The sequence below is a fragment of the Leopardus geoffroyi genome, chromosome B4 (genome assembly GCF_018350155.1).
Source record: "Leopardus geoffroyi isolate Oge1 chromosome B4, O.geoffroyi_Oge1_pat1.0, whole genome shotgun sequence".
In the NCBI taxonomy this organism is placed as follows: Eukaryota; Metazoa; Chordata; class Mammalia; order Carnivora; family Felidae; genus Leopardus; species Leopardus geoffroyi.
The window spans coordinates 76,893,150-76,921,111 of NC_059341.1; the positions used below are offsets into that span (position 1 = coordinate 76,893,150).

The 27,962-nt window shown below is 58.7% G+C and overlaps 2 protein-coding genes across 10 annotated transcripts; one reads left to right on the forward strand and one right to left on the reverse strand.

The window, feature by feature from the left end:
- Positions 1-1,035: 1,035 nt before the first annotated feature.
- On the forward strand, positions 1,036-18,105 carry KCNH3 (potassium voltage-gated channel subfamily H member 3). 4 transcript variants are annotated; one of them, XR_006709287.1, is made up of 16 exons: positions 1,039-1,146; positions 2,595-2,828; positions 3,312-3,446; positions 4,219-4,352; positions 4,794-5,037; positions 5,427-5,584; positions 5,670-5,877; positions 9,799-10,080; positions 10,376-10,575; positions 11,026-11,275; positions 14,525-14,742; positions 15,501-15,832; positions 16,210-16,316; positions 16,553-16,686; positions 16,949-17,025; positions 17,147-17,161. XR_006709287.1 is itself a non-coding variant. In XM_045465636.1 (15 exons), exons 2-15 carry the CDS (start codon positions 2,699-2,701, stop codon positions 17,741-17,743), a joined length of 3,072 nt encoding a protein of 1,023 aa, XP_045321592.1. In that variant the 5' UTR covers positions 1,036-1,146; positions 2,599-2,698; the 3' UTR covers positions 17,744-18,105. The 4 variants fall into 4 exon arrangements, 3 of the variants coding, with proteins under 3 accessions (XP_045321592.1, XP_045321590.1, XP_045321591.1); XM_045465636.1 differs by lacking the exon at positions 16,553-16,686 and having other exon boundaries at positions 1,036-1,146; positions 2,599-2,828; positions 17,147-18,105; XM_045465634.1 differs by lacking the exon at positions 16,553-16,686 and having other exon boundaries at positions 17,147-18,105.
- On the reverse strand, positions 18,096-27,695 carry MCRS1 (microspherule protein 1). Of its 6 annotated transcripts, none has more exons than XM_045465643.1 (16): positions 27,225-27,314; positions 26,389-26,545; positions 25,945-26,064; positions 25,286-25,424; positions 24,780-24,918; positions 24,007-24,165; positions 23,746-23,855; positions 22,795-22,903; positions 22,395-22,533; positions 20,130-20,205; positions 19,725-19,753; positions 19,516-19,608; positions 19,258-19,340; positions 19,013-19,100; positions 18,650-18,777; positions 18,096-18,532 (listed from the first exon to the last, which is right to left on the reverse strand). In XM_045465643.1, exons 3-16 carry the CDS (start codon positions 25,952-25,954, stop codon positions 18,446-18,448), a joined length of 1,389 nt encoding a protein of 462 aa, XP_045321599.1. In that variant the 5' UTR covers positions 25,955-26,064; positions 26,389-26,545; positions 27,225-27,314; the 3' UTR covers positions 18,096-18,445. The 6 variants fall into 6 exon arrangements, with proteins under 6 accessions (XP_045321599.1, XP_045321597.1, XP_045321596.1 ...); XM_045465641.1 differs by having other exon boundaries at positions 26,331-26,545; XM_045465640.1 differs by lacking the exon at positions 26,389-26,545 and having other exon boundaries at positions 27,225-27,354.
- Between the last annotated feature and the right edge of the window lie 267 nt (positions 27,696-27,962).

A 27,962-nucleotide genomic window follows, 5' to 3' on the forward strand; every position in this document is an offset into this window, starting at 1 on the left:
CACCACCACCACCGGCACTCACCGAGAGCGTCTCAACCTTACTTCCAGGGCTACCCACCCTCCCGTTTCCTGATAGCTCCTGTCTGCAGCTGCACCTCCCAGTGACGAGGGTCAAGTTGAGGCTGACAAAGGCTTGGATGCCCAGAAGCTGCGTTTAGACACCCTCCAGCCCATCTCCTTTTAGACTTTCCCGTACAGTTGGGGTCCCTCTGCCTGCCTTCCCCACCTCCCACCGCCGCCCAGCCCCCTTTCCCTTTACATTTTTTCCTCGGGGAAAGCGTCTTCTAAAACACAGAGCCCCCCCCCTCCCCACGCACCCCCCCGCCGGAGTTCTCCTCTGGTCGCTCCGGGGGAGGAGAGTCTGCGAGGCTCTGTGCGAACCCCCATGCTGCAGAGAAAGACGCCTCGCCCCTGCGCTGAGTCAGCCCGAGCGGGACCAGGCGCTCGCCGGTCTTCTCCGAGGGGCGGGCGGGGCGGCTTGGGGCGGCTCGGGCAGCAGGCTCGGCGGGGGTAGGGGGGCCGCCGCCTCCCCTGCCCCCACCGAGGTCCCAAGGGGAGGGGATCCCTAGGCGGGAGGCCTGTCCCTTTAAGGAGGCGGCCCTGCCTGGGTGTGCCCGTCTCCATGGTTACCCCGGTGCAGGCGGCGGGCGCCGGAGGAAGGGAGGGAGGCTGCCTCCTCTCCCCGACAGACCGAGGGAGCTGCGGGGACCCGGCGCCGAGCGGAGCCCGAGCGGGAGCCGACCCGCAGCCGAAACGGGAGCCGCTGCCGCTGCTGCCGCCGCCGCGAGCGGAAGGTGCGGAGAGCGCGGCGAGCGCGGAGTCTGGAGCCCGGCGTTCGTGGGCGGCCAGGACGCGAGAGGCCGCGCGCCATGCTCCGGGCCCCGACGGCGGGGACGCCCCCTCGCGCACCGGCTGCTGGCCGGGCCTGCGAACCCGGGGTGGGTTTCAGCCTCCGACGGCTGCGCTAGGGGGCGCGGGGCCCGGTGGGGGGCGGCCGAGCTGGGCGCCCTCCCCCGGCGCTGAGCCCCCGCGCCCCGGAGGGATGGGGCAGGCGGCCACGGCCGCCTAAGATGCCGGCCATGCGGGGACTCCTGGCGCCGCAGAACACCTTCCTGGACACCATCGCCACGCGCTTCGACGGCACGCGTGAGTCTGACCTTCGCTCCGCTGGCTCCCAGAGAAGCCGTTCCCTGCCAGGCTTCCCGCAGGTCCCTCTCCCTGACATCTCAGCCTGGCTCCTTCCTGTTCTCACCCTCTGTCCCCAACGCCCTGATTGTAGCCGGGACCACCATCTCCTTCCAGACGCCGTTTCCCAAAAGGTCCAGGGTCAACTTTACGCGAGGCTGGGCAAGACGGCCAGAAGTCTCAGGGTTTGGGGCCCCGGATGCTATTTGTTTGCTAGAGATCGAACCCCTACCTAGTCAATCTAACCCACCCTGTTCCTGAGTCTGGCGCTATCCCACCGACTAACATAGAAGTGGAGAGGCGGGGTGGGGGGTGAGGGAGAGGAGCGGTGCTCAGGGACAGCCGGAGGGTTCAAAAATCAGATTTAGGAAAAAGGTTTGCAAAGGAGATGGAGTAGGCGGGATTTAGGAGCGCACTGTTTGTCCAAGCTCACCTCACCGCCTAAACTCACCAGCCTAAACCCACAGGACCCCCCTAGACCCCCAAAGATAGGTTCGGGTATTCCTACCAAGATTGGGGAAGTTTGGAGTAGGCGACCAGAGCTTCTGGATCCTGGGTTTCCAGGGCTCTGAGCACAAGGAAAGTCGTGAAACCCCCCTCCCTCCTTCTCCTGCTCCCTCACACTCACCCGCAGTGGGGCTTCCCAGCTCTCTGCTTGGCACACTTCATGGTCTTGCAGTTCCTGATAGGTGGTGGGAGCCCATCACTGAGCAGCCCCCTGCCCCAATACACACACACACACACACACACACACTGGCTTCTCCATCCTGCAGCCTGCTGATTCAGTGCCCCCCACTCCCCAATACATTGCTGGCTTCAGGCAGTGCTGTGCAGCTACCATGCTTACACCCCCATTTTTGATCACATTCACTAATTCCTGAGCCCCGTCAGGCATTAGTCAAAAAAGTGCAGGCTGAATGGTGGCCTGGACCGCCTCCCATCCAGGTGGGTTCCAGTGAGAGGAGCCAGACAGCCATGAATGGACCTGGCAGAGGTATGAGTGGGGCTGTGGCTGCCTAGAGCTGGTTGTACAGCCCTCTTTGGGCATCCCAGCCCTACCCTGTACCCCAAGCTGCTCAGGACTGGGTCCAGAGGGCACAGTTCCCACACAGGGCCCCATTCACCAACCTCGGTGTTGATTCCTGAATATACACATACACACATGGCTAGGAGTAGACCCTTGCAGGGCACTGGTACACAGGTGACACACTGATTCCTGTTTATAAACCGCACCTGCCTGCCCTAACCCCCAGCCACACACACACACACACACACACACACACACACACACACACAGAATTCTTGGGTTTCGTGACACCTACCCTTTGGTTGCAGGCATTTAGGAAAGAGGGGTGGTAGACCCTGTGCCCCTCCACCCCATGCCTCCTCTGAGAGGTGCTCTCTTGCAGACAGTAACTTCGTGCTGGGCAATGCCCAGGTGGCGGGGCTCTTCCCTGTGGTCTACTGCTCTGATGGCTTCTGCGACCTCACGGGTTTCTCCCGGGCCGAGGTCATGCAGCGGGGCTGCGCCTGCTCCTTCCTCTATGGGCCAGACACCAGTGAGCTTGTCCGCCAACAGATCCGCAAGGCGCTGGATGAGCACAAGGAGTTCAAGGCTGAGCTGATCCTGTACCGGAAGAGCGGTGAGGGGCCACCTGGCCAGCCCACCTCACTTTTGAGGCCTCACCCAGCCTGGCACCCACTCCATCCACTGCCCCTGTGTTCCATCCCCATCTTCTCCATCTCCCTATCCCATCCTGTCTTCCCACATCCCCTTACTTTCCCTGCCCCATCCACTGTCCCTTGGCTTCTCTCTTCCATCCCCACCTCAGCCTCAGTCTCCACTCAATTTCCAATCTTGAGTTTCCCACCTCAGCGGGAAAATGTCCCGGTCTCAGTAGGACAGGTCTATGAACACACATGTCTGATGGTCATCTCTGCTCTCCTTTGCCTTCCCCCACCCTCTCTGTTCCATCAAGCCCTGTCCTAAATGGAGCCAGGCCACCGCTCCACTCCCAGAAAAGCCCCCATCCTGCTTGTGTCTTGGTGGGGGGTGGCAGTGGAACCTCTGTCACCTCAGGCAAGGTGGAGAACAGGAACTAGGCTAAGTCTGTCTTTGTGCCCAGGCCTCCCATTCTGGTGTCTCCTCGATGTGATACCCATAAAGAATGAGAAAGGGGAGGTGGCCCTCTTCCTGGTCTCTCACAAGGATATCAGTGACACCAAGAACCGAGGGGGCCCTGACAATTGGAAGGAGACAGGTGGGTGCCCATGGGGCTGTTGATTTTAGCTGCTGTGGGTGGGGCCTTGGCACCCAGCTTGGGCTCACGGGTCCCCCCACCCTCTTGCACTCATTGAGTCCCACTTTGCTGGGTGAGAGGCCTGTGCTGCTCTCATCTCCACATGCCCAGATATGGAAAGCTTGTTTCCAAAGAGACCAGTTGAGACAAAGTTGGAGTTTTGAAGTCAACTTTACTAAGAAACGGAAAGCAAACAAACTCCGCTAGTGCCTGCGAAGTACCATTTTCGGACCAATTAGTGGGGCCCAGTGCAGACCCACTTGGTACCTTTCCCTCACACAGAGCTGACTGGGAGCCCCATCCAAAGCCCTCTTTTAGTCCCTGGGACCTTTCCCCTCTTGTATCCTCCAAGGACTGGGGAGGCCTTACGGCCAGCTCCCAAGGCTGTCACTGGGGGCAGCTGGGGATGCTAGGGGTACTCTCCATCCCCCCTACCCACCCCCCAGCCCTGGGAACCACCTCCCCACTCCTGTCTCAGGCCTTTCCCTATGGAGATCCTCTCCTGCCTTTGCCTTAATCCAGACCTCTTTCTCCTGCAAGTTGGCATGGGGAAGAGTGTCTATAAGTGCCCCTGGAAGTGAGGATGCTGGAGCCCCCAACTCTAAACAGACTAACCAGTCAATGAGTCAGACTGGCCCAGGTCATGGGCCAGCAACTGGTGTCCTCCACACAAGACCCTAGCTAGGGGGTGTGGGCACTCCCCCCACCATCCTCACAGGCCACTCTTTTGCAGGTGGTGGCCGGCGCCGATATGGCCGGGCAGGAGCCAAAGGCTTCAATGCCAACCGGCGGCGGAGCCGGGCTGTGCTCTACCACCTGTCTGGGCACCTGCAGAAGCAGCCCAAGGGCAAGCACAAGCTCAATAAGGTGGATTGCGCATAAGGGTGTGTGTTTGGGGGGCAGGGCACTGTAGGGGCAGGCTGAGGAGATGGAGGAGGGGAACTAAGCCCAGCACAGAGAGGATGTCCAGGGGACCACCCAGGCCCCACCAGCACTTTGGGGTTGTGACTGAGGGAGGGAATGTCAGATGCCTGATCCATCAAAGATAGAGTCTTGGCCCTGGAGTCAGATGGGACTTGGATCAGTGTCGGCTCTTCCCCTAAATGGCTGTGTGCCCTCAGCTAAGTCAGTGGGCTCTCTGATCTTCAGTCTTTTGATCTGTAACATGAGGGCTCTAATGCCCGTGTCAGAGGTTGCTTTGAGTATTCAGGGAGAGAAAGGAGGTGGCTGCCTGTCCCAGACCCTATCCAACTCAGCTTCTATAAATTTCCTGTCCTCCCTGGCTGGACCTGCTCTGCCCCCCCTCAGGGGGTGTTTGGGGAGAAGCCAAACTTGCCTGAGTACAAAGTAGCAGCCATCCGAAAGTCACCCTTCATCCTGCTGCACTGTGGGGCACTGAGGGCCACTTGGGACGGCTTCATCCTGCTTGCCACCCTCTACGTGGCTGTCACCGTGCCCTACAGCGTGTGTGTGAGCACAGCCCGGGAGCCCAGCGCCGCCCGCAGTGCCCCCAGCGTCTGTGATCTGGCTGTGGAGGTCCTCTTCATTCTTGGTACGTGTGCCCTGTGCCTCCCACCCCACCCCATGCCAGGCACCCCTCGGGCTTTGATGGGGATAGTCTGCATGGCTTCCTGTGCCTGCTGACAAGTGTCCCCCACACCCTCCCCCTGTTTGTGACCTGTGGGCTTTGAAATCAAACCTAGGTTCCAAACATACCTCTACTGCTAACGGGTTATATGACCCTGAGCTGATGATAGCCTCTCCAAGTCTCAGTTTCTCCCTCCATCAAATGGGCATAACAGTATCCACCCTTTAGAGTTCTGTATGAACTACGATGGTAAGGGGCCCCAGGCCATGTCAGATACCCAGTAAAGTGTCAATGCCCAGTAAGGTGTGGCCCCTCCGCTACCCCATGCTGAGTCCCACCCCGACTTCTTGCAGACATCGTGCTGAATTTCCGCACCACGTTTGTGTCCAAGTCAGGCCAGGTGGTATTTGCCCCAAAGTCCATTTGCCTCCACTACGTCACCACTTGGTTCCTGCTGGATGTCATCGCGGCGCTGCCCTTTGACCTGCTACATGCCTTCAAGGTCAACGTGGTCAGTGTGGCTGGATTGGGTGGGCTTTGGGGCAGGGCTGGCAGGGCCGGCCCTGGGGTGACCTCCCTGTCTCCCCCCACCTCAGTACTTTGGGGCCCACCTGCTGAAGACGGTGCGGCTGCTGCGGCTGCTGCGGCTGCTCCCGCGGCTGGACCGCTACTCGCAGTACAGTGCTGTGGTGCTCACCCTGCTCATGGCTGTGTTCGCCCTGCTCGCCCACTGGGTGGCCTGCGTCTGGTTCTACATCGGCCAGCTGGAGATCGAGAGCAGTGCCTCGGAGCTGCCGGAGATCGGTACCAGAGGCTTCCGGCGAGGGGTGGGGGGGGAGGGGAGAGTGTGTGTGTACATATGTAACAGAAGAATATGTCTGCTCGAGTGTGTGTGTGTCAGGGAAATGTGAGTCCACGGGTGTGTTTGTGAGCTGATATGGGGGGTCAGGGATGTGTGCAAGTCTGCATGTGTATCCGGGGCATACATGCAAGTAGGTGTGTGTTTGTGAGAAGAATGTGGGGGCTGGTATGTGTGTGTGTGTGTGTGTGTGTGTGCGTGCGCGCGCGTGTGTGCGTGTGTGTGCACGTGCACACAGGTGTGACTGTGACAGAGCCACTACCTTGAGGTAGGCCTGTTCTTCAGCAGCCAGGCATAGTGGAGAAAGCCTGGTGGGCTGCCCGGGGGAGTCCTACTCACCCATCATGCCCTCCTTGTGGCCTTAGCCTTTGTCACATTCTTCAGGCCTCTGCCCAGCTGAGAATCAACCCTTCTCAGGAGAAGGCCGAGCAGGGAGCCACTGCCCTGGGTACTTCTGGTGCCTGGTGCTTTCGCACCACCCTCTCAGAATCCCGCCCCCCCACACCTTGCCCTCTAAGGCCTTTCCCCACTCTTGTTATATGCAGGCCCATCCCTCTCAGCTGCTTCTCTGCCCTCCCCCAGGCCTAAAATGCAGCCTTTCTCTCTGCTCCGCTGGTGTACTCACTCTCCTTCACTTCACCTCTACTTCCACTCCTCCCTCTGCTCGCCTCCCACTCACATCTTAACTCCTGCCAGGAAGGCTCCCACCCCCACCTCTCCACCCAAAATGGTACCCAGCAGGTTGCAGTGACCTCCTAGGGCCAAACCCGCATCCCCTTGAAGTCCCTGTGGCACCTGACTCTGCTAACCACACCCCTTTGAACTGCTCTACCCCTCTGCCCTGAGCAATGAGGCCCTCCGTCAGCCTCCTCCGCCCTGGCCCTGTCTCCTCCCCTCACCTTGTCCCCTGTCATTCCATGGTGCCACTACACCAGCTCAACCTCCATCCTTCCTCTAACTCTGAACCATTCTGTTCCAGCCAGTTCTAACTCTTCATACCCTGAGGCTCCAAAACCGAACACACCTTCCCCCTCCCTTGCCCTCCAGCCCTCTGGTGGCTTCCCAGGAACTGGCCTGTAGTGCTTGTTCCAGTCCATGGGCAGCAGGCCAGCTGCTCAGATGGCCTTGCATGACCATCTGCTCCTTGGTGGGGTCACCAGGAGTCCAGCTGGGCCTTAGAAACGTGCTCCGATCAGTTCCCAGGGCCAAGGAGGCTCTTGCAAATCCTCTCTCCCTTGCCAAGCCCGCGGAGACTGGTGTGTGGCCCAGAGGCCCACTTGGATATTCCCCAAAGCTCTAGTTGCCGAGCACACGGAATCGGGCTGCTGCAGGCAGTGTCAGCTCCTTGGCACCTGCCCCTCCCAGAGGGAGGCTGTGATGGAGGTGGACACAGCGACACGGTCAGTGGGCCGGGAGATAGATAATAGTGATGCAAAGCCCTGATCCCAAAGTGGGCTGAGACACCATATCCCCAGGTCAGTTTGTGCCCAAATAGGGCAACTCTTGAGTCTCCGGTCCCTGTGGCTCCTTTGTTCTGACCACCTCACAGAGGCTGCTCAGCTGATGGGAAGAATATCTTTGGCTCTTGGAGGGGCTCTGAGTCCCGCCATGGAGAACATGGGCAAGTGGGGGGCTGGCTGTTTTGCAGATATTCATATTAATTCTTGCACCCTAAGTTCTGGAGTAATTTCATTCTATTTTGGGCTGGTACTAGCTCACATTAGGGGAGTTTCCAAGTCCTTCTTCACATCATCTTCCCCTTCTTGTTTCTCCAGAGAAGCGACTCCCCAGCTGGGTCAGAGCCACACCCAGACCTCCCAGAGTCCAGCCCCAGAAGGGATTTCTGGAGGGGAAGTGGCGCCCCCTCCTGGTCTGGCTCTGGTCTGGCTCTGGGAGGTCCCTGCCCCCGGCTTCCCTGCCTGGGTTCTGCCTTGCTGTGGGTGGTGTCGACACAGAGTTCCTTCCCCCTATTCCCGTTAGCCCCATAGAGATGGGCTGCATTTTCAAAAGATTGTACTAAATGCTGAGGGAGATCACTCAGGGCATTTCTCAATGAAAGCCACTGGCCTCCGGAACAGCTTCCCCGCACCACCAGCTCCAGGAGCTGCCAATGCCGCATGGCCAAGACAGAGAGGACAGGCCCCTCTGGAACCTTCCCCTCATCCTCCTGCTTCTCACCCCTTGCTGCCCACTCTCCTTACCTGGAACTGGCTTCAACTCGGGCCCAGCTGAAGAGCGACTGACGAGCTTGGCACACTCCCGTGAATCCTTGCAGCACACGTCGAGTCACAGGAGAGCAAGTCCTCACCTTGGCTCAGGCCTTGACACATCTCCTCAAATTCCTTAGCAGGGAATTTGATGCCCCCAGCTTGAACCGCACACTCCAGCTAAGCTGAGCTACTGCTTGCACGTGTCACCATCCCTAGGGATGGCCCAATATGGTCCTTCCCTAGATCGGGAACAAACTTCTCTCAGTTTCTCTGAGTCAAAACTCTAGCCATCCTTGGAGACCAAACACCAATGTCCTCTCTTCTAGGGAGCCCTCTAGCCCTAACCCATAGCATGTCCGTTTGAGCCCCATCACATGGCCCTCGGGTGTTGTGCATGAGGCACATGTTTGTGAGATCGCTGAATAAACAGGTCTGGGGGTGAGGAGGGGCGTAGAGATGGCAGGGAGAGTGTGTGTAAGGCGTTCGGGAGAGTGTGGAGCAGAGACGCTGGGTGTGTCAAGGTGGGAGTGGCAGAGCGCATGTGGAGAAGTGAGTTCCATTGCAGCCACAGACCCTGAGCCCCCTCTCTGCACCCGCCCTCTGTGTCTCCACCCTAGATCAGCCCTCTCTCCCTTGCTCCCCATGACCCCTGGTTCTGCCAGGATCCCTGGGACCTCTGTGGACCTCAGGAACCCCCATCCAACACCCTAGAGTTCCCACAAGCTTCCAGCTGGGCTCAGAGTGACTGTGGGTAGCCAGAGCTCCTGAGAGAGCCCAGTACTCAGCTCCACCTCCTGCCAAGTCTAAGCCAGAGAGTGTGGGATTGATGGAGGGGACTGGGGCACTCTCAGCTTCTGCCCAGTGTCCCAGGCTGACCCATGTCTGCATGTGTGCTCAGGAGCCTCTGTGTGTGCACAGGTGCCTGCCTGTTTGTGGCCTTTGAGTGTGCTTACCTGTGTGCTCGTGTTCGCCTCGCCTACCTGGGTGTCTGAATGCAAGCACCTGTGTGCCCTTGTCTCTCTCCCAAGCGCTCAGGCTTTTCCTGTGTGAGTGGCTTTGGCTGTGCACCTGTGAATGTGCTCATACGTGTGTGTCCTCATCCTCTCAACTGCAGAGCACGTCTGTGGCCTTGATGGTGTGTATGCACGCATCCACGGTGTGCTTGAGAATGCGAACATGGGGTTGAGTGGTTTGTGTGGTCGTGGGAGGGGTGAGGGGGAAGCAGCCTTTGGGAGCAGGTGAGCCCAGAGAAAGAGCAGAGGAGTCTGGGTGGACAGGGCAGAGGAGGTCGCCTCACCTCTCCATCCCTGGGAACAAGACCGGCCGGTGTGGGCCCTGTGCCCCTCCAGCCGGGCCCGTTGGCTGGGATCAGTGGCAGCCATGGGAGAGAGGGTGCAATGCGCCTTGCTCCCTTCTCGGCACCAGCAGACGCCGGCTGGAGAGACGACAGCCTCGTCCTCACATGCTTGTCTTGGTCAGGGTTGAGGGGGTGGACAGGGTGTGCTGGACCGGCAGAGGAGGAAAGTGGTGGAAAGACATGGGGGGGGGGGTCTGCATCCACATGGCCCCCGCCCCGGGGGAAGCAGTGGGCACACGTGCGCCTGTGGTGTGGCAGTGCCGTCCCGCTTGCTTAGGTGTGCCCTGTCCCCTCCCCAGGCTGGCTGCAGGAGCTGGCCCGCCGACTCGAGACCCCCTACTACCTGGTGGGCCGCAGCCCTGTGGCAGGGAACAGCTCCGGCCAGAACGACAACTGTAGCAGCGTCAGCGGGGAGGCCAACAGGACGGGGCTGGAGCTCCTGGGCGGCCCCTCGCTACGCAGCGCCTACATCACCTCCCTCTACTTCGCGCTCAGCAGCCTCACCAGCGTGGGCTTCGGCAATGTGTCCGCCAACACGGACACCGAGAAGATCTTCTCCATCTGCACCATGCTCATTGGCGGTGAGGCCTGCTGCTCTCCCTGTCCTGGGCCCACTCTCAGACTTGTGGCTCCAGGTGGCCCCAACACCCCGCCTCCCCCCAGGGCCCCAAGGTCCTTCTCAGAGGTTCTTCTGCTTTTGGGGACTGAAGGAACACAGAGCCAGGGCCAGGGGAGTCCCATGTGGCTGCAGGACTCCCTGCCACACAGCGGCCCGTGTCTTGCCTAGGAGACTTGGATGGTGGGAGGGAGGACAGATGTGTCCAGCGTGGTGTCAGGCCGGGCCTGGAGGTGACCCCCTCTCGCCACCCTCCCCAGCCCTGATGCACGCGGTGGTGTTTGGGAACGTGACGGCCATCATCCAGCGCATGTACGCCCGCCGCTTTCTGTACCACAGCCGCACCCGTGACCTCCGAGACTACATCCGCATCCACCGCATCCCCAAGCCCCTCAAGCAGCGCATGCTCGAGTACTTCCAGGCGACGTGGGCTGTGAACAACGGTATCGACACCACTGAGGTGCGCAGGCCTCCAGGGCTGGCCCTTCCAGCCTTTGCTCCTTCCAGGAGTATGCGTTTGGCCTAAAATTCCCAGGAGTGGGCTGGGGGGCAAGGAACACAAAATCCTGGCTTCTGCTCCCCGGGAGTGGGCAGTAGCATGGGGCAGAGGGCAGTCAAAAAGCCTTGAAGGCCTTTCTCCACCCTTGTTAGGCCTGGAGGCTCTGCTCACCGACATCCGGCTCTGGGCCTGGAGGAGGAAAGCCAAGCAGCTCACGGTGGGCTAAAGTGATGGGAGGGGGGGCAGAGGCAGCCTCCCGCACTGCCCGTACAGGCTACAGGCACGGAGCCTCAGGTCCCTCCCACACTTCCCCTTGCTCCTAAGGCCTGTGGGATGGATGTAAAGAGGGCTGGCTGGAGGCTGCCTTGCATTCTGCCACCACTAACCTCCCCACCTGCTTCCCCCCTGCAGCTGCTGCAGAGCCTCCCAGACGAGCTTCGCGCAGACATCGCCATGCACTTGCACAAGGAGGTTCTGCAGCTGCCTCTGTTTGAGGCCGCGAGCCGTGGCTGCCTGCGGGCACTGTCTCTGGCCCTGCGTCCCGCCTTCTGCACGCCTGGCGAGTACCTCATCCACCAAGGGGACGCTCTCCAGGCCCTCTACTTTGTCTGCTCCGGCTCCATGGAGGTGCTCAAGGGCGGCACCGTACTTGCCATCCTAGGTTTGTGAGGGCAGGAGAGGAAGCGGGGGTTTTGGGGGAGGTGGGTGGAACCAGGGCCCCATCAGCAGAAACGTGGACAGGGGGCACAGGCAAGGCCACCCGCAGAGAAACAGCCAGGACGGAGTCAGGAGAAGCCATGGCGCAAAGCTCCAAGCAGACAAAGCTCAAAGCGGACCCAGTGACCACCGGGTGGCAACACAAGGAGGTGTTCAAGGCTCCCTGAGTGAGTGGAGGACCACCAGCCTGCAGCCTATGAGGGGATGGGGGAGATCAGCAGTTCCTGCCAAGGAGAAAAATCAAATGCTAGGGATGGCAGTGTTGGAGAGAGTGCTTAGGCAGGGCTGCAAGAAGGGAATGAGAGCTGTTCTTGTGGGGCCCCTCCACCAGGTCAGGGGAGAGGGGGGGTTGTGCTTTCCTAGGGCTGGTCACAGAGCAGGCCCAGGGCCCCAGCGGGCAACAGCAGGGCTCGGACTCTGCCTATATACTTCCCTTCTTGGCAAAAGAAAGAGGTGGAAATGGGTCGAGTCCCTGGACAAGGAAGAAGAGATTGCAGTTGTGGGATGGACGTCAGAATAATGCTGATCCCAAGGGTCTCACTGCGGGGCTGGCCCTTAGGTGTTTCTGCTCACACAAACCTCACAAAACCCCTGACAGAGGCACTGGTGTCGTGCCTGTTCTGCACGGAAGGAGCAGGAGGCTTGGAGAGGTTCATGAATTGGCTGGTGGGGTTAGAACCTAGTCTGCCAACCCTAAGGCTTCAAACACTGTGCTTTCAGGAGCTCTGATCAAGGGAGCGCCGTGTCCCCAAGGAAGGGCACAATTTCAGGATGGCAGGCTGTACACACCGGGCTTTAGGAAGGCACACGCAAAGCACTCCTGGAAACACAGAGCTGAGGGTGTCCGTGGCTGTGGGAGGCTCCCAGCAGCGACCCCAGCAGGCAGGAACTCTGTGACCTGTTTGGATAATGGAGGGCCTCACAACAGGGGATGGAAGGGAGGTGAACCCTCGGCCAAGCGCTTGTAGACTCACTGTGGGGGTGGCTGACGCCTGGAGGGGCTGAGGTTTGTCACCAACCTGGAGAATTAAGAAGACTAGATGCCCAGAAGCTACTGTGCGTCCCTCCCCGCTCCCCCGAGGAGGATGATCTACCAACAGGAAAAAGAAATACCATCAAGGGGGTCTTGGAGGTAAGAGAGGTGAGAGGCTGCCACACCTTTCACCTTGAGTCTTCTGGGAATTTGGCTTCCCGACCTAGATGCCTTTTATGCCAGGACTCCCAGGAAACGGAATTATGGCCCCCGACATATGGCTGGCAGTCCTTGAGAAATGCTGGAGAACTGGAGAGATTTGGAAGGGCAAACAGACAGATCTTGACAATTGCAGACTGGTCAAGACTGACGAGCGGATTATTAAACAGATGGTTTTCATCTCGGAGCCGAGGAAGCAGTGTGGCTGGGAGCTGGCATTGGTCCTGTAAGAACATCTCCTCACTGCTGCCACGCACCAGGTTGCAGAATAATCCTGTTCACTATTAAGACGAGCCTCAAGAATGTCCTCCACCTTCACCTCACTGCCTGCGTCCCCAGCACTGGAGCTTTTGCCACCTTTGATCCATCCTGTGCCTGCACACACGTTCCAGAGGAATTGTTTCCTCTGTTGACTTGATGGCTCCGGGTGCCCCGATGTATGCCCGGTTCCCCACAACCTGGTTTTCTGCTTTGCCTTCACTCCTGCCCCCACCTGCCTCCTTCGCTGGACATCCAGGGGCCTCCTGCCTGCTGCTGGCCGCTGAGGCTCACCGTGCAGCTCGTGGCGTCAATTCTGGCCCCTACCTCTGCGTATGAGCTAACAGCTAAGCACACACAGTCGGTTGTGGGGGAAGGAGGCAAGAGAAGAGAAGTGGGCTGGGTGACAGTACCAGGAAGACCTGAGGGGGCTGGAACGCTGAGCTGGAGGTTCCGGCTGCAATGCCGGCCTGGAGGGCAGTCTCTGGTCTGAGACTGATGGCATGGAGGCTCTGTCATTGGTCTTGTCCTATTTCTCGATTCTATCTCACCTCTTGGATGAAGACAAAAAATACACACTTCTCTTACTTCCAGATGACACACAGGAGAGAGAGCTCATTCATCAGATGAGCACATTGAGATCCAAACAGCTCTCAGAAGGAACCAGAAGGATGGCCCGAAACCAAGAAAATACAATTTAACAGCAATGCTTTCTACACTTAAGTTTGAGCAAAAGTCCGTGAACATTTACAGGAGCTGCTAAGCTCAGTCCTGCTGGCAGCACGAGCCAGCCCACGGTGGAGGGTGGCAGTGATCCATCTTCTTCCTTGAGGGTAAGGAAACGCTTTCCAATCTTGCGAACTCCGGCAGTGGGCTGAGCTGCCTTGTGAAGGCGGTGAGTGCTCTGCCTACGGCAGGCCGTCTCTTGGGAACGATCTACAGGGGACTCTTGTCCAGAGGGAGAGAAAGGAAACGAACTTTGATCGTCTCTGTGTCAGTCACTTTACCTACACTAACCCGCTTACTCCTCACATGTCCGTGATTGGAGGCACCCTAGTTCATTGATTGTAAGATGCACATTTTCCCCCTATAATTTAACATCTCTGAGATTGGGGTACGGACTCTAATGGATGCCATTTTACAATTGCTGTCAGCCAGGTGGCAGTCCCAGCTGGGTGGTGGGAAAATCCTACATTGACACCTTCTGGTAAGATCAAGAAAGCACCAGGACCCAGTTCAGTACAAAATCCGTCCCGCAAGAACCAGGGTTCAGGGAGACGAAGAAGCGTGGCTGCCTGACCTCTTCACTGTGCCGAGCTGGGCACTAACCTGCTGGCTCCTGGATGAGCCCCACCTGAATCACCTGTGAGGCTTGAAAGATACCGGATTGTGGGGTCTCCTGCAGATGTTATAGGTAGAGATGGGGCCCGGGTTCCGATCTACAGACAGCCTCGGAACCACCAGAATTGTTGACCGCTCGGTTAATCTCAGAGCTAAACTTCAGGTGTGTTTCAGGACAGTGGCTTCCATCCCGGAAGTGCTTGAGCTCCTGGGCCTCAGTGCTTTTCACTCCAAGTCTGTCTGAGGAGCCGGGGGTCGGCCGGAGCCTGGGCCCCTCTGCCCGTCTGGGTCTTGGCTCCGAAGGCCCCACTCACCTCCCAAGGGAAGCTCAGGTGCCTCTGCTTGACCCTCTGTGCGTGGGCTGAGGGGCAGGGCTTGCTGACCTCTACTTCCGCTTCCCAGGGAAGGGTGATCTGATTGGCTGTGAGCTGCCCCGGCGGGAACAGGTGGTCAAGGCCAATGCTGATGTAAAGGGGCTGACCTACTGCGTCCTGCAGTGTCTCCAGCTGACTGGGCTGCACGAGAGCCTCGCACTGTACCCCGAGTTTGCCCCACGCTTCAGCCGGGGCCTCCGAGGGGAGCTCAGCTACAACCTGGGTGCCGGCGGAGGCCCCGCAGAGGTGAGGGCACCGGGAATGTGTGCGGAGGGGGCTGGGGTCGTGGCTGGTGAAGTGGGCAGAGGCTGGGGTTTGGGGAGGAGCCGTGTGAGCGCCTGGCCTGCTGTTAACACCCCCACACGTTGTTGGGGGGTCTACACTCTCCCGTCTCCTGCCCCTTCATACCCACGCTGTCCTTTAGAGCCCAGCCCAGCCGTGCTCCGCCAGCCCTGCCGGCTCTCCCCGGCCCGCCGGAGACGGCCTGGCCTGGTCCACAGCGGAGTCTTAAGGGATGGAGGCTGAGGCCACACGTGAGGGATGGGGCTCCTGGGCAGGGCCGGGCACTAGTCCTCCAGGCTGCCTCGGAAGAGAGCCCTGCGGCTCTCCCTGCTTCCTCACCATGAGAGACAACTGCTCTGAGGGGCTTCGAATCTTCCTGGCTTCTACCACTAGTTCTAAACCAGTTTTTAGCACTGTGTTCTCCCGGATAGTTCGGTTAGCCTGAGGGACCAGGTAGAGGAGTAATGTATCCACATTTGGCTGGAATTTTGAAGGGCAGCAAATTCCTCCAGGGCTTGGTGGCTTTGTGGTGACAGCAGAAGAGCAGTCCCCCACCCACCTCCTTTCACCGGAGTAACAGCCTCTGCCTCCGAGGGTGGGAGATCTTGGGCATCCAGTTTAACAAAGATGGCTCCTTCTAGGGAGATGAGGTCACGGGGGGCAGGTGACTGGGACACGGTAGGGGTTATCCAGGCTGGTTCCCTGTGCCCCACTGTCCCCAGGCAGACACCAGCTCCTTGAGTGGCGACAACACCCTTATGTCCACACTGGAGGAGAAGGAGACGGATGGGGAGCAGGGCCCCGCGGCCTCACCAGCCCCAGCGGATGAGCCTTCCAGCCCCCTGCTGTCCCCCGGCTGCACATCCTCCTCTTCCGCTGCTAAGTTGCTATCCCCACGGCGAACCGCGCCCCGGCCCAGGCTAAGGAGCAGAGGACGGCCGGGCAGGGCAGGGGCTTCACAGGCTGAGGCCGGCCCCTCTGTTCACCCTCGAAGCCTAGAGGGTTTGCAGTTGCCCTCTGTACCGTGGAATGTACCCCCGGATCTGAGCCCCAGGTAAGCAGGCCCTGGGCCCCTGTGATCTGGCAAAGATGGTGGCGATAGCCCTGGGGTCCAGCCAGGCACATTCCTCCCCTGGGTGTCCATCCTTCCATCCTAACCGGTCCCAGCCTCCTCCACGAAGCCTTCCTGGACTCCACCTTCCTGCAGCCCCTCCCTAACCGTTTGGTCCATGGCCATTTACTGCTCAGAATTTCCACTGTGTCCTGTTGCTCAAGCTTGGACCCCCCGGCAAAACTGCAAGCTCCTAGGGAAAGGGACCACGTGTTACCTTTCCTGGGCCCCGAACTCCAGGGGGCTCCTGTGTGTGGACACTAGGGCACCACAGTGGTTGCCCGTGGATTGATTTGTTGTCCTGGCACCCGTGTCCATAGGGTAGTAGATGGCATTGAGGATGGCTGTGGCTCCGACCAGCCCAAGTTCTCTTTCCGTGTGGGGCAGCCTGGCCCGGAATGCAGCAGCAGCCCCTCCCCTGGACCAGGTACTGAGGCCCGCTCCGAGGTTGGGGGGTGGGGGGCAGCGGCAGGTGGGCAGGGCTGCCTCTCTGCCCTGTGCACCCCTGAGAAACCGGCGGGGTAAAGACTTCTTGCCTCTTGTCCTTCCCAGCCTGCATGGTTTGGGCATTTTGGTGGTTAAGACCAGCACTTTGGTGGTCGGGAAGGGGTTTGGATCCCTGCGGTCAGCTCTCCAGCAGCAAGATCTCGGTTCTCGCTCCAGCTTCTGGTCTGCAGTACGGTTGTCGTGCATGTTAAAGAAGATAATGTTGCTAAGACCCTGGGGAGGATAGAGGGCTAAGGGGGAAGCAGAATTGAAAGTGGTCCCCAGGCCACGCAGCCCCGAGAGCGGACCAGGTAATGAGCTCCTGGGAGCGGTCGTGTGTCTGGAGGACAGGCGCAGAGGGCAGCGTCCTGAGGGGGAAAGTGTGGGGCAGCGTGCCCAAGGGCTCCTTGCGGTTTGGGCAGAATTCGGCAACTGGGGCAAGGCTGGAAGTGGCCGTGGCTGGCATCAGGCCCTGCCAGGCCAGTGTGGTCTGTGCTAACTGGGGCAGAGGCCTGGACCCCATGCCTGGCCTCTTCCTGGTGCTGGCTGGTAACCCTAGTCTACTCTTTGCAGAAAACGGCCTGCTCACTGTCCCCCTCGGGCCCAGTGAGGCAAGGAACACAGACACACTGGACAAGCTGCGGCAGGCGGTGGGTGAGGGGCAAAGTGGAGGTGGGGAGGGAAGCCGAGGGGAGGGGGGCGGGCGCTGCCGCTGTGTGAGGTCCAAACTCCTCTCTAACCTCACCCTCTTTCCTGCCTCGCTCCCTAAAGGTGACAGAGCTGTCTGAGCAGGTGCTGCAGATGCGGGAGGGTCTGCAGTCACTTCGCCAGGCTGTGCAGCAAGTCCTGGCACCCCACGGGGAGGGTCCTTGCCTTCGGGCATCGGGAGAGGGGCCCTGCCTAGCCGGCACCTCTGGGCTCCTGCAGCCTCTGTGTGTGGACACTGGGACATCCTCGTACTGCCTGCAGCCCCCAGCTGCCTCTGTCTTGAGTGGGACCTGGCCCCACCCTCGTCCAGGGCCCCCTCCCCTTGTAGCACCCTGGCCCTGGGGCCCCCCGGCCTCTCAGAGCTCCCCTTGGCCTCGAGCCACAGCTTTCTGGACCCCCACCTCTGACTCAGAGCCCCCGGCCTCAGCAGAGCTCTGCCCCGAGCCCAGTACCCCTGGCTCACCGGCCCCCGAGGAAGGGGCTAGGACTGGGCCCCCGGAACCCACTAACCAGGCCGAGGCTGCGAGTACTGGAGAGCCCCCGCCAGGGTCAGGGGGCCTGGCCTTGCCCTGGGAACCCCATAGCCTGGAGATGGTGCTTATCGGCTGCCACGGCTCTGGCACAGTCCAGTGGACCCAGGAAGAAGGCACGGGGGTCTGACTGCCAGCCCCAGAACCCAGTGTTGCCAGACACGCTGCCGTCTGCTGCTCTGCCCGAACTCGGGGCGGCAGAGAGTGGCAGCCGCTCCCCAGGACTCTCTGCTGGTCCCCGGCTCAGGGCAGGGAGCCTGAGGCTTAAAGAGGGCCTGGCCCCTGACTCTCTGAGTGGGCTGGCACTTCAGGGGCAGGCCCCAGGCTGGGAATCTTGGTGCCCCGCCTCAGCCTGCTCTCTGACCTCTGTCTGCAGGATGGAGGACAGGCCTGAGGCCGAGGGATTCTGCCATCCCCTGCATGTGTCCCTGCCGCACCAGTCCCATTTTTTTATATTAAAAAATATATATAATAAAAAGAACTACTTTGGAACTCGGTGCTTTTTATTTACAAAAGAAAAATAATAAAGGAAAAGTCTGAAGCCAATCAGCTGGAGACAAAGGGAAAAGGTGGGAATCTGAGGGGCAGAGGAGGGTGGTCTGCAGAGAGAGAAGGGGAGGAGCTCTGGCTCTAAGGAAGCCGGAGGGTTCCAGCCTCGAGGGGCTTCCCAAGGACCAGCCCTGCCCTCCCACAGAGGCTCAGATCAATGGGCCAGTTGGGTCTCCTCCTGCCCACCATGGTTTTTCCAGGAGCCTGAGTTCCCAGCTCCTAGGGGCTGGAATAGCAGGGGAACCGGAGGCCAGAGAGAGCACACGGGTCCCGCCACCATGCCTCACTGTGGCGTTATCTTGGCGGCCTCCGCCCGAATAAGGGCAATGAGGTCCTGGTTGATGAGGAAGACGAATCTCAGGCTGGCGATCTGTGGGCAAGAGAGAAAAGCGGCTGAGGACAGAGGTGGAACTGGGGGCCAGGCCCACACACCGGCCTCCCACGCCCCGGGTCTCATCATGACCTCTTCACCTCCCTCCCAGCTCACCTCCACCACGGAGTTGTTGCTGAGGCGCCATTTGGAGCCACACAGCACAGGCCGTCCATCGATGTAAATGGGCCGCCGACCCTCATTGGCAATGAAGAAATCACCATTATTTTTCAGCTTGATGACACCTGTGGGGATGGAGAGGCGAAAGGGATGAGGAGACAGGGGAGGCCAGAAGAGGGCCTGCAGTCCCCACACACACTGCTTCCCAGGAACAGGCTAGAAGGCACCCATGACTCCCAAGTTAGAGATCTTGAAATGCCAGCTGCTCAACCCTAGCGGGTTCCCATGGAGACCAAGCTGCAGGGCCGGAGGGCAGCGAGAGGCTGGGAGGGACACCCCCACACTGCCGCCTGCCGGTACCTTGCTTCCGGGAGATCTTCCAGGCCGGACCCTCCAGAGACAGGTCCACATCAATCTGGTTATCCTTGGTTGCTCTGCCCAGGGTGATCTGGGGAAACGGGGTAGGTGAGGGCTGGGACCTGAGGAATGGGTCTACACAGGTCAGGGAAAGACGAGAGATCAGGGGCCAGACACAGAAGAGGTCAGCAAGGACAAGACTGGCGGAGGAGGGAAACCCAGGGAAGCAGGGGCCGGGCCTGCCTTACCTCTCGGGAGCGCATCAGGTACCGCACCATGCGGCCCCGCAGCACCGCCAGAGTCTGGTTGTCGAAGTCAGGAGAGCTCATGCCTGCGACGGGGAGCAGCTGGTGTCACGCAGAGCCCGCCTGAGGGCCGCGGGGTGGAAGGCAGGGAGCCGGGGCGTGGGAAATGAGGGCGCAGCCAGCCAGGCAAGCACAGGGGCTCTGGGTGGGGCACAGGGAGCTGGAGCAGACCCCCCCCCCCCAGGTCCCCCACCGCCTCACCTGTGATGCTGTCTACCAGCACCTGCCACTTATGCAGCTCCTGTTCCAGCTGTCGAATCTCTCGCTTCTGGCGCCGGTCGGCCACCGTCAGCTCTGGGGTGAGGCAGGGTGGTAAGCGGGGATGCTATGAGGTCATCAGCACCTCGTACCGATGCTTTGTGCTGGCAGGGGCTTCCACCCCCTAACGGTCCCCACCAGGGTACACTTACCATGTTCTAGGACCTCATCCCGCATGTCCCTGTGGGAAGAAGGGGGAAGGAGGAGGAATCAGGATCACCTGCTATTACCATCAGGTGCTACTTGGCTCATTAGGGTGTTCCTCAGTCTCTCAGCTGAACAACCCAGGAGGCTGCTCCTCTGACCTTGGACTAGCCTCCTTCCCGGGGCAGGGGGGTGGGGGGAGAGGAGAGGGGGTGCTGAAGGGATGGGGCTCAGCAAAGAGACCAGGTGCCAAGAGCGCCAAGCGGTGCACAAGGCTGGGTGTGGGCTGGGCCCGATTCTCAGCAGCAGGAGGCCAGGTTGGGCAGTGCTGCCCAGGGAGCTCTGGCCCACCCAAGGGGGTGGGGGGGGGGCACACTCCACTCTGTACCCTGTCTGTGGCCCCAGCCACTCACTTGAGCTTACTGTCATCAATCAGATCTTCTGCATCGGAGAAGTTCAGCACTTGGTCCCCCTTGGGCAGCGGCTGCACTGAACAAAGGACGGGGGGACGGTCAGCGCCGCCGTTCCTACTCCACCCTAAGCTGCTGTGCAGCAACTGAACTAAGGGGACAAACTGTGAAGACAACCTGTGGCAACAGTTTTGCGCTGCAATCAATAGGCAACAGAGCACAGACCAGATTAGACACCCTCTTTTGGCACAAAGAATTCCTGACATTAGCTAAGGGCAGAGGTGGTTCTAGAAAGAAAAGGGAATTAAGGCTGACTTTTCGTGTGTGCTTTTCAGTGTGCGAGGGTTCTCACACAGCTTTGAACTAAGGAGGGAAGGCATCGCTGTCAGTTCCCCTGTGCACACAAGGGGACAGACACAGGAAGCAGGGTTAAGCCATGTGACTCAGGGTTAGGACAGAGGCAGGACCCAAGCTCTATTTTTCTGACTCCAAATCCAAAATGTTCCTCCGACACATCATATGCTCCCAAATACTCTCTGCCACACTCAGCAGGGGGCAGAGAGTGGCACATGCTGGTCAAGTGCTCCTCAGGATGTGCCAGAAGTGAGCTGCCCCCTGTAAGCCAGTATTTTTCAAACTGCGGGTCATGAGGTATTGACAGTCATGAAATTAGTTTCATTTCTTCCTCTGTCCCCCCCCCCCCAAAAAAGAAAAAGAAACGGGATAGAATAATATCAGAGTCCATTAGATGTGTTGAGAATAAATAGTTTCGTGGAAGTTTTTCCGTTTTTTTTTTTTCTGACCAAATTGCAAAAGGGGATGGGGGCCCACAAACTCTGAGAACTTCTGCCTTAAGGCCAGCTGTTCCCAGGACTGCAGTGTCGCTCAGTAGTTAGTGGCTGTGAAACCGTCGGCTGGGGAGTTTGTCAACACCCGGGGTGTGGTCACTGTCTGCCCGGGGAAGTGAGGGGGGCTGCACAGGAGCCACAAGTGCTCCACACCCTCAACCCCCTTAGGTCAGATTGTGTGGGAAACAAGGGACTGGGACAGTCATCCCCCCCCTGCCCGACTGCTCCCCCACTGCAGCTGCCTGAAATCCCACCAATTTAATACTCAACCAACTTGAGAGCCAAGCAGTATATCTACCCAGTTCCTAGGACCTCCCAGCACTAGACAGCGAAGGAGAAATCAAATACCCACAGAAAAGACTCTTGGAGAGAAAAATTAAACCTCTGAGTTAACAGAGACGTTTACACAAGATAACTTTCAAAGAAGCCAGCTACAGCAGCATAAATCAACTTTATCTGGTGTCCACTCTCTGTGGGAATTCAGGGACGTCGGAGTCTGAGGCAGAAGCAGAGCTGTGGAAGCTGCAGGAATAAAGAGGGCTGCCCACTAACTGCAGAGACCCTCAGGAAGGAAAGACAGGGCATCCCTGACACGATCTCCTCAAATCCTCTTGCAGGAGTATCTTCTGATAACCAGGAGCAGTAGGACCCAGGGAGTAGGCGGAGTGCACAGGCAAAGCCTCATTTCCAGAACAGTGCGGACAACTATGGAGACGCTGATGGGCAATACCATCCAGGAAGGGAGGGCAGAGTGTGTCTACACTACGCTGCACCACGAAAACCTGATCCCAAATCCCAAGTCGAATTGAAGAGCCTCCGGCACTTTAGTCAGCTGACTTTCCCCGAGTTTGTCATCAGGAGCGAGAACTTGCTGGTGAGGAAGAGGTGGGCAGAGAGTGTTCTGGCCCCTGGGAAAGGAGGAAGGCAGGGGGCCTGGGTGTGAAGGCCCAATGGGAATTTCCGCATGGCTCCAAGGCAGCGAGAAGGAAAGTGGAGAGAGGAAAGGGGCAGAAAGACAGAGACCCTACCACCTCTGGGGGGGAAACGGGGAAAGATAAAGCAGTGCAGGGGACTTTCACCTTTTATTCACTTTCAACGTTATTCACGAAGACTATGTTAGCGTATTGTTTACATAATAGCGAAATATGTTAAAAACGATAACAAAAACAGGAAGTGGGAGACAACACTGCCATTTAGACTTTTTGCTCAGGATTGCAGACAGTTTGGGCTACCCTTACCATGCTGCTGAGTGTCATTCCAGCCACTTTCCTTCCTCCTGGAAGAAAGTTTTGCTGCCAAGAGATGCAAGACACTGGGGGCCACTGAGGGATCCATTACTGGGCACCTGAGGGCAACTGTGCCCAGACAGCTTCACACTTACACGCACACACCCACTCCGCCAGCTCCTGGAGCCAGTTACCTGTCTGGTCCTCCAGTAGGTAATACTGCTTCATGAGCTGCCAGTGGGCCTGCAGAGCCTTGGCAGTACGGGCCAGGTAGAAGGCATCAGGGTGTCTGTGCAGCAGGTCCTGGAAGGTCTCCAAGGTGGGCTGGCTCGTCTGGAGGGCAAGAAGCGTGTTCTCGGCATTTGGGTTTTCTCATTCTTGTCTTGACCTCGTCATCCCCACCCCGTCCCCACCAGGAGCTGGGAGAAGTGAGAGGGAGCCGGTCTTGGCTCTTCCTAAGGACCCCATCCACAAAGGCCCCTGCCAATATACGAGACCTGCCGGGCACGTTTCCGGGCAGTGGGGCCTCCCCACATCCGTAGTTTTCCCAGTGGTTAGGTCCCCACCCCGCCCTTCTCTGCTCCTCAGCCTTACCGATCCCACTTTGCTCAGCAGCTGCTCCTCAGCCTTGCTAAACAAGGCCTTGCTCTGGATGGCGGCAATGGCTTCTGGGTGCAATTGTCTCATGGCCTGGCAAGCCAGCCTGAGGGGGTACAGGGAGAAAGAGGGCAGGGTTGAAGGGAGGGGGTCAAGCAATCCGGGGTTCCTATAGGCCTCTGAGATCCAGAACTAGAGGCCAGGCCCTCAGCAGCACCAGCCGAAGGCTTAGCACTGCACCTGTGGCCTCATGCGTTTGTTGAAAGCATAACAGGCAACTCAACAAACCGAGTTTCCAGTGTTCACCTTCTCGAAGACACTCAAGGCACAGCCCCCAGAGACCAGTCCCGAGGGAGATCCCGAGACCACCCACTGCCCACCACATCCTCTCTCCAAAGCTGAGCCCTGCCTGCTTCCTGTCAGGGCCGTGGCTACAGCTTAAATGGTGTTAGAGACCGTGGAACAGAAGATGGGTGGTAAGCATCCCGCCAGCAATGACAATGCTAAACGAAGTGGCTGAGGAGGAAAAGTGTGCGCGACATATGCACACAGGCTTACTTGAAACTTGGGACTGTTAGGGGCCTTGGTGTTCTTTTGTTCCAACTCCTTCTTGTGGAGGTCAGTGGGGAAAGGATGGAAAGTGACCTGCCCAAGACCACCCTGGTGGAACCAGGGCTCCTGGCGCTCATTCGGATATTTTTTCCAGGCTGTTTCTGCAGCTTCCAGATCCCCTGCTTCTGGCATCAAGCCAGGACTAGCCGGGTTGGCAGCAGGAAGAAGCTTCCCTCCCAAGCCTGCCTGGTTTCAATATCATCCCAGAGGATGCAAGGCCCCATGAGTCCTGCCTCCCAGGCCCCTCCCTTGGGCCCTTGTATAGTTCTCTCTGTTCCAGGAGCCAAATTCTAGTGTTCCTCATCCCTCCATGCTGCCAGAGCTGGCCCCACTCACTTGGAGATGACCGGATCGTAGAGCAGGGCGTACCAGCGCTCCTGGACTTCCCGAAGGGTGAAGCGGCAGCTGAACTTCACGCCCAGGTGGACAGATGTCAGGTCGTTGGTCTGCAAGGCCCCAGATGGGTTGGTCCCAGCCCTAGAGCTGGGAAGGACCCTTCCCCTGCCACCCCCAGGGTGCTGCTGGGCTAGTGCAGGGGCTGGGAACCGCAGGCCGGGGGGAGAGGGGGGACGTGAAGCCTGCAGTGGGAAGCACTACCTGCAGCACAGCATTGATGAGCAGGAGGTCATCTGCTGGCTTCCAGCGGCCCAAATCCTTGGTCACCTGAAGTGGCTGTTTGCTCTTCTTCACGCGCTTGGTCAGTCCAGGGGTTGGGGCTGGGCTGGGCGGCACGGGAGTGCTAGGGGCCTTGGACACCTGAGCAGAGGACAGGAAGAGCTCAAAGCCGGCATCAGGGCAGATGGGGCTTTGGACCCTGAACTTCACACACTGTGTGGTGGCCCCGGTCCCACCCAACCATAAGCAACACAGGCAGGAGCTCCGCTTTCTAGTCCCCACCCCTCCCCCTCCCACCTCTACCAAAGTACTTCTACATAATCCTTAAACATATGGGGTCTTCTCTTTGCTGGTGGCACCCTCAACCCCAGAGTGGAGGGTGGGTGGGGAGGATACCAGGAAACCACTCTTATTGGTACGGTGTCTAGGGCCAGAGCAATGCCACCTGGGGGTTATTTTTACACCCAGCAATGCTGGGAACAGGCTGTCTGCTCCCAGAATAGATGCACGCTCCATGCCTCCCACACAGAATGTGATACAGGACGCATTGACAGGGTGTGTGTGTGTGTGGGGGGGGGGTGCAGCAAGAAAGGGGGAGTAGGGAGCGATGGGCTCTCAGGAGGGAGGCATCTGAGGTTGGGGCTGAGGCCACCGATTTTCTCACAAGTCTCCTTTGCCAGGGCCCCTGTCAGCTGGCAAAGGTAGTGGGGAAAAACAAAATCTGGCCCTGGCCCCCACATCTCCCAATCCCTCACCTTCTTCTTCTCACTGGAGGAAGGTTCACTCCCCGAACAGCGCCCTGGTTCCACCCCACTGGCTCCCTTCGCCCGGGTAGAAGACTTAGCCAGGCTGCTCTCCACTAGCTCATCATCAAACTTCTTCCTCTTGATGAACCTGTGGAGAGTCCTACCCAGTGAGCATCCCTTGCCCCTTCCCTAGGACCCACCTGCACACACTCAGCCTCTGAAACAGAGCAGGTTCCCGGCTAGGCGCTAACTGCTCCGGCTCAGTGGATGGGGCACGGAACTGCTATGCTCCATCCCTCTGAGATGACAGGGTATTGCACCACAAAGATTCCATGTCAAAGACCTCAGATCGCCCTCCCTTGGCCCATATCCCACAAGAGGGATTTGGTAGGAAAAGCACAAGGCTCTGCCAGTACTGAGGCTCCAGAGGGGCTCGGGTAACCACTGCAACAGTGGTGAAGACATGTAGCACCTAATGCCCTTGCCCAGTTCCTGGCCCTTCAAACCCTTACTACCTGGAGGAGCTTCTCCGTTTAGGGATGGTGCCCAAGGCCTGGGAGGAAGCCCGCTTCTGCCCTGCCAGCGACTCCTCATCCTCTGAGCGGCTGGCAGTGCCTGATGCCATCAGAGATGAATCTAGCAGCCCCTGAGAATCTAGAAAAAGAAAAGCAGTGAACTCAAGTCTCCTAAGTGCCTAGTAGAGCCTTGAGCCTCTGAACATGGGACCCCTCCTCTGCTTCTCCTCCCCCTGCCAGCCCTCCTGGCCCTTCCCCTGCTTCCTTGACATTTGAGGTTTTAAGGTGGGAGTTCCTTGGCCATCCAGATCCCATCTGGGCTCAGACCTGGCCCAGACCTTCCACGCTGGGCAGTTCTCCCGGTGCCACGTGTCATGTCGTGCAGCACATGGTGCTCAGGTCAGACTGGTGATGCCGACACACCGGGCTCTGGGCATAACTGCTCCCTCTGCCATCAAAATGCAGCCGTGCCAAAGAGCGGCAGCTCAACAGCAAGTCAGTCAATTGTGGCCTCTGCCGAGAGGTACGTGGGTGGTGCTGGCCCAGGGGGAGGTGGCAATGCCCAGTCAGGACGAAAAGACATACGTGCCAGGCACGGGGTGGAATCAGCAGATGCTTGGCGCCTGAGCGTTTGGGGAGCTGGCCTGGCCTCATACTACCTTTGTCCATCCTCTTACAGTCCCAAAGCCACTGGTTCCAAACCACAGGGCTAGGAGGAAGGGTCCCACAGGCTCATCCAAGGATTCTGACCAGGTGAGCTTAGAGGCTGAGAGGAGATTCTGCAAAGGAGAAATAAGGCTCCCTGAGGCACAGGTTTCCAATGGGCCAGCCCCACCTTCTACTGGAACAGCTCCCCCAGGATCCCATAAACTAGGGAAGACATAAGGAGAAGAAACACAAGGCTCTATTCTGCCATGACCCTGATAAACCAACAGCTTTCTAAAGGTCACCGACATCTTTTAGAATATAAAAGCTATGGACTCCAGGAAAATGTACAAACACATAGCATTTTAGGGGGTCCACAGACCTCTATGGTTCTACTCACAGTCGCTAGGAAGGGCCTCGACTATAAACCAGCAGGAAAGAAGGGATTAGTGGCTCACTTTTTCTTATCTTCGCTGCCCACTCAGTTCAGCAGCACCACCCTTGCCCTTCCAAGCCAAAGCAGGGAAATGGAGATTGAACTCTGATCTGTCCATCTAATTTTTATTTTCATTTTCAGCTTTGGCTGAAGATTTAGCGGGTGGGACTGCGTGGAACCTAAAAAAACGCGGTTTGGTAACTGAGCGAATTTCCACCGCCCTGGGGCGCCTGCTCCTAACCCCAGAGAACTCAGGTACTGGGGACTCTCTGGGCGTGCCGCTTTGCGGGCCCCGCCCCTTCAGACCAGGGCGGCTCTCCGCAGTTTTCTGGCCCTGCCCCCAGGTGCTCTAGTCGCTCGGCTCCGTAGGATACGGCTGGGAATCTTGACACTTGGGGGTCAGGTGAAGGGTAGCCTGAGGCTAAGTCTGGGCCCCCTTCCTTCCCTGGCCCTCGTTCTCCGAGTGCACACCCGAGGTGGGGGAGTAGTGCCGGTCTGTTTCTGGAGCTCGGAATAAGAGTGGTGAAGTCAGCCCTGAAACTCAAAGGCAAAGCACCGAGTGCACCCAGATGTCCTCGCTGCCTTGGGTTAAGCCCCACGAACTGGTGGCGAGGGACAAGAGGAGACTAACTCCCAGGTCAAGTCTCACCCCACCTTCGCCTTGCCCACCTTTGCGCATGCGTAACATCTCGGACCAGATTCTGGCCCGGTCCGGCCCACGCATGCGCAGATTTTCGGGGCGCTACCGGGGCGGGGCCCCAAACATTGTGGGGGGGTCTTCCCCAGCGGCACTCTGGAAAACTCCATTTCGCCCCAAACTCTCCTCAGAACCCTCAGAAGCGAACCGCGAGGTCTCACCATTCCTAGGCTGCCAGCTCCAACAATTTCTCCGCGGCGACGGCAGCAGCCGCAGGGCCAAACCCGGCTTCCGTGAGACACATCTACTTCCGGGCCTGCGAACTAGGGGAGGCGCGATCTCTTCCGGTTCGCCCCGGGAATGTGATGAAGGGGGCGTGGTTACGGCAGGGAATGGGCCGACTTTTTGCCAATAGTCGAAATAAAAGGTTTTCACAATTGGGACAACATAGGGGGAAACGTGAGGGATTATAGGCCCCAGAAAGATTACTCGCTTGAAGAGAGTGATTAATGGAAAGGCGATACTTGGCGTAGGATAGACTGAGAGGCGGGCTGGAGGTAGGGTGGGCAGGGGACCCCACCTAGGCTTTCGAATTCCCACGGGATATAGGAGCCTTTGATGGTTTCCCAGGGGCAACGATGTATTGTTTGATTCTCCCAGCGGTTTTAAAGAAACTGCTGTGTGTCGGGCCCTGTGCTAGGCACAACACGGGGAGATGATGTGGCGTTCGCTCCAGCTGGAGAGGTGTGGCGTACAGAAGGCGGGGAGGTTGATGTCTAAGGAATGGATGGAGGGTCGTGGGCCTGAGGTAGAGGTCCTGAGGAAAGAGCAATGCCCAGTGGCAGCCCGATCCCATCAGGACTGCTGGAAGCAGTTGTGGACCTCGGTAGGTAAGAGAGAAGTCCAGAGGAGAGTGCCCTGGAGGGAAGCTTGGGATGGGAGAACAAGGCAACGGGCAA

Bases quoted from the DNA above. Each gene is read 5' to 3' on its own strand.
- KCNH3 (XM_045465634.1), top strand. From the start codon at position 1,071: ATGCCGGCCATGCGGGGACTCCTGGCGCCGCAGAACACCTTCCTGGAC. The intron at 5,878-9,798 runs GTACCAGAGGCT...TCCCCTCCCCAG, and splicing joins CTCGGAGCTGCCGGAGATCG to GCTGGCTGCAGGAGCTGGCC. The intron at 10,576-11,025 runs GTGCGCAGGCCT...TCCCCCCTGCAG, and splicing joins ACGGTATCGACACCACTGAG to CTGCTGCAGAGCCTCCCAGA.
- MCRS1 (XM_045465639.1), bottom strand. From the start codon at position 25,661: ATGACACGTGGCACCGGGAGAACTGCCCAGCGTGGAAGGTCTGGGCCA. The intron at 19,609-19,724 runs GTAAGTGTACCC...GCCTCACCCCAG, and splicing joins GGATGAGGTCCTAGAACATG to AGCTGACGGTGGCCGACCGG. The intron at 19,341-19,515 runs GTGAGGCGGTGG...TCCCCGTCGCAG, and splicing joins GCTGGTAGACAGCATCACAG to GCATGAGCTCTCCTGACTTC.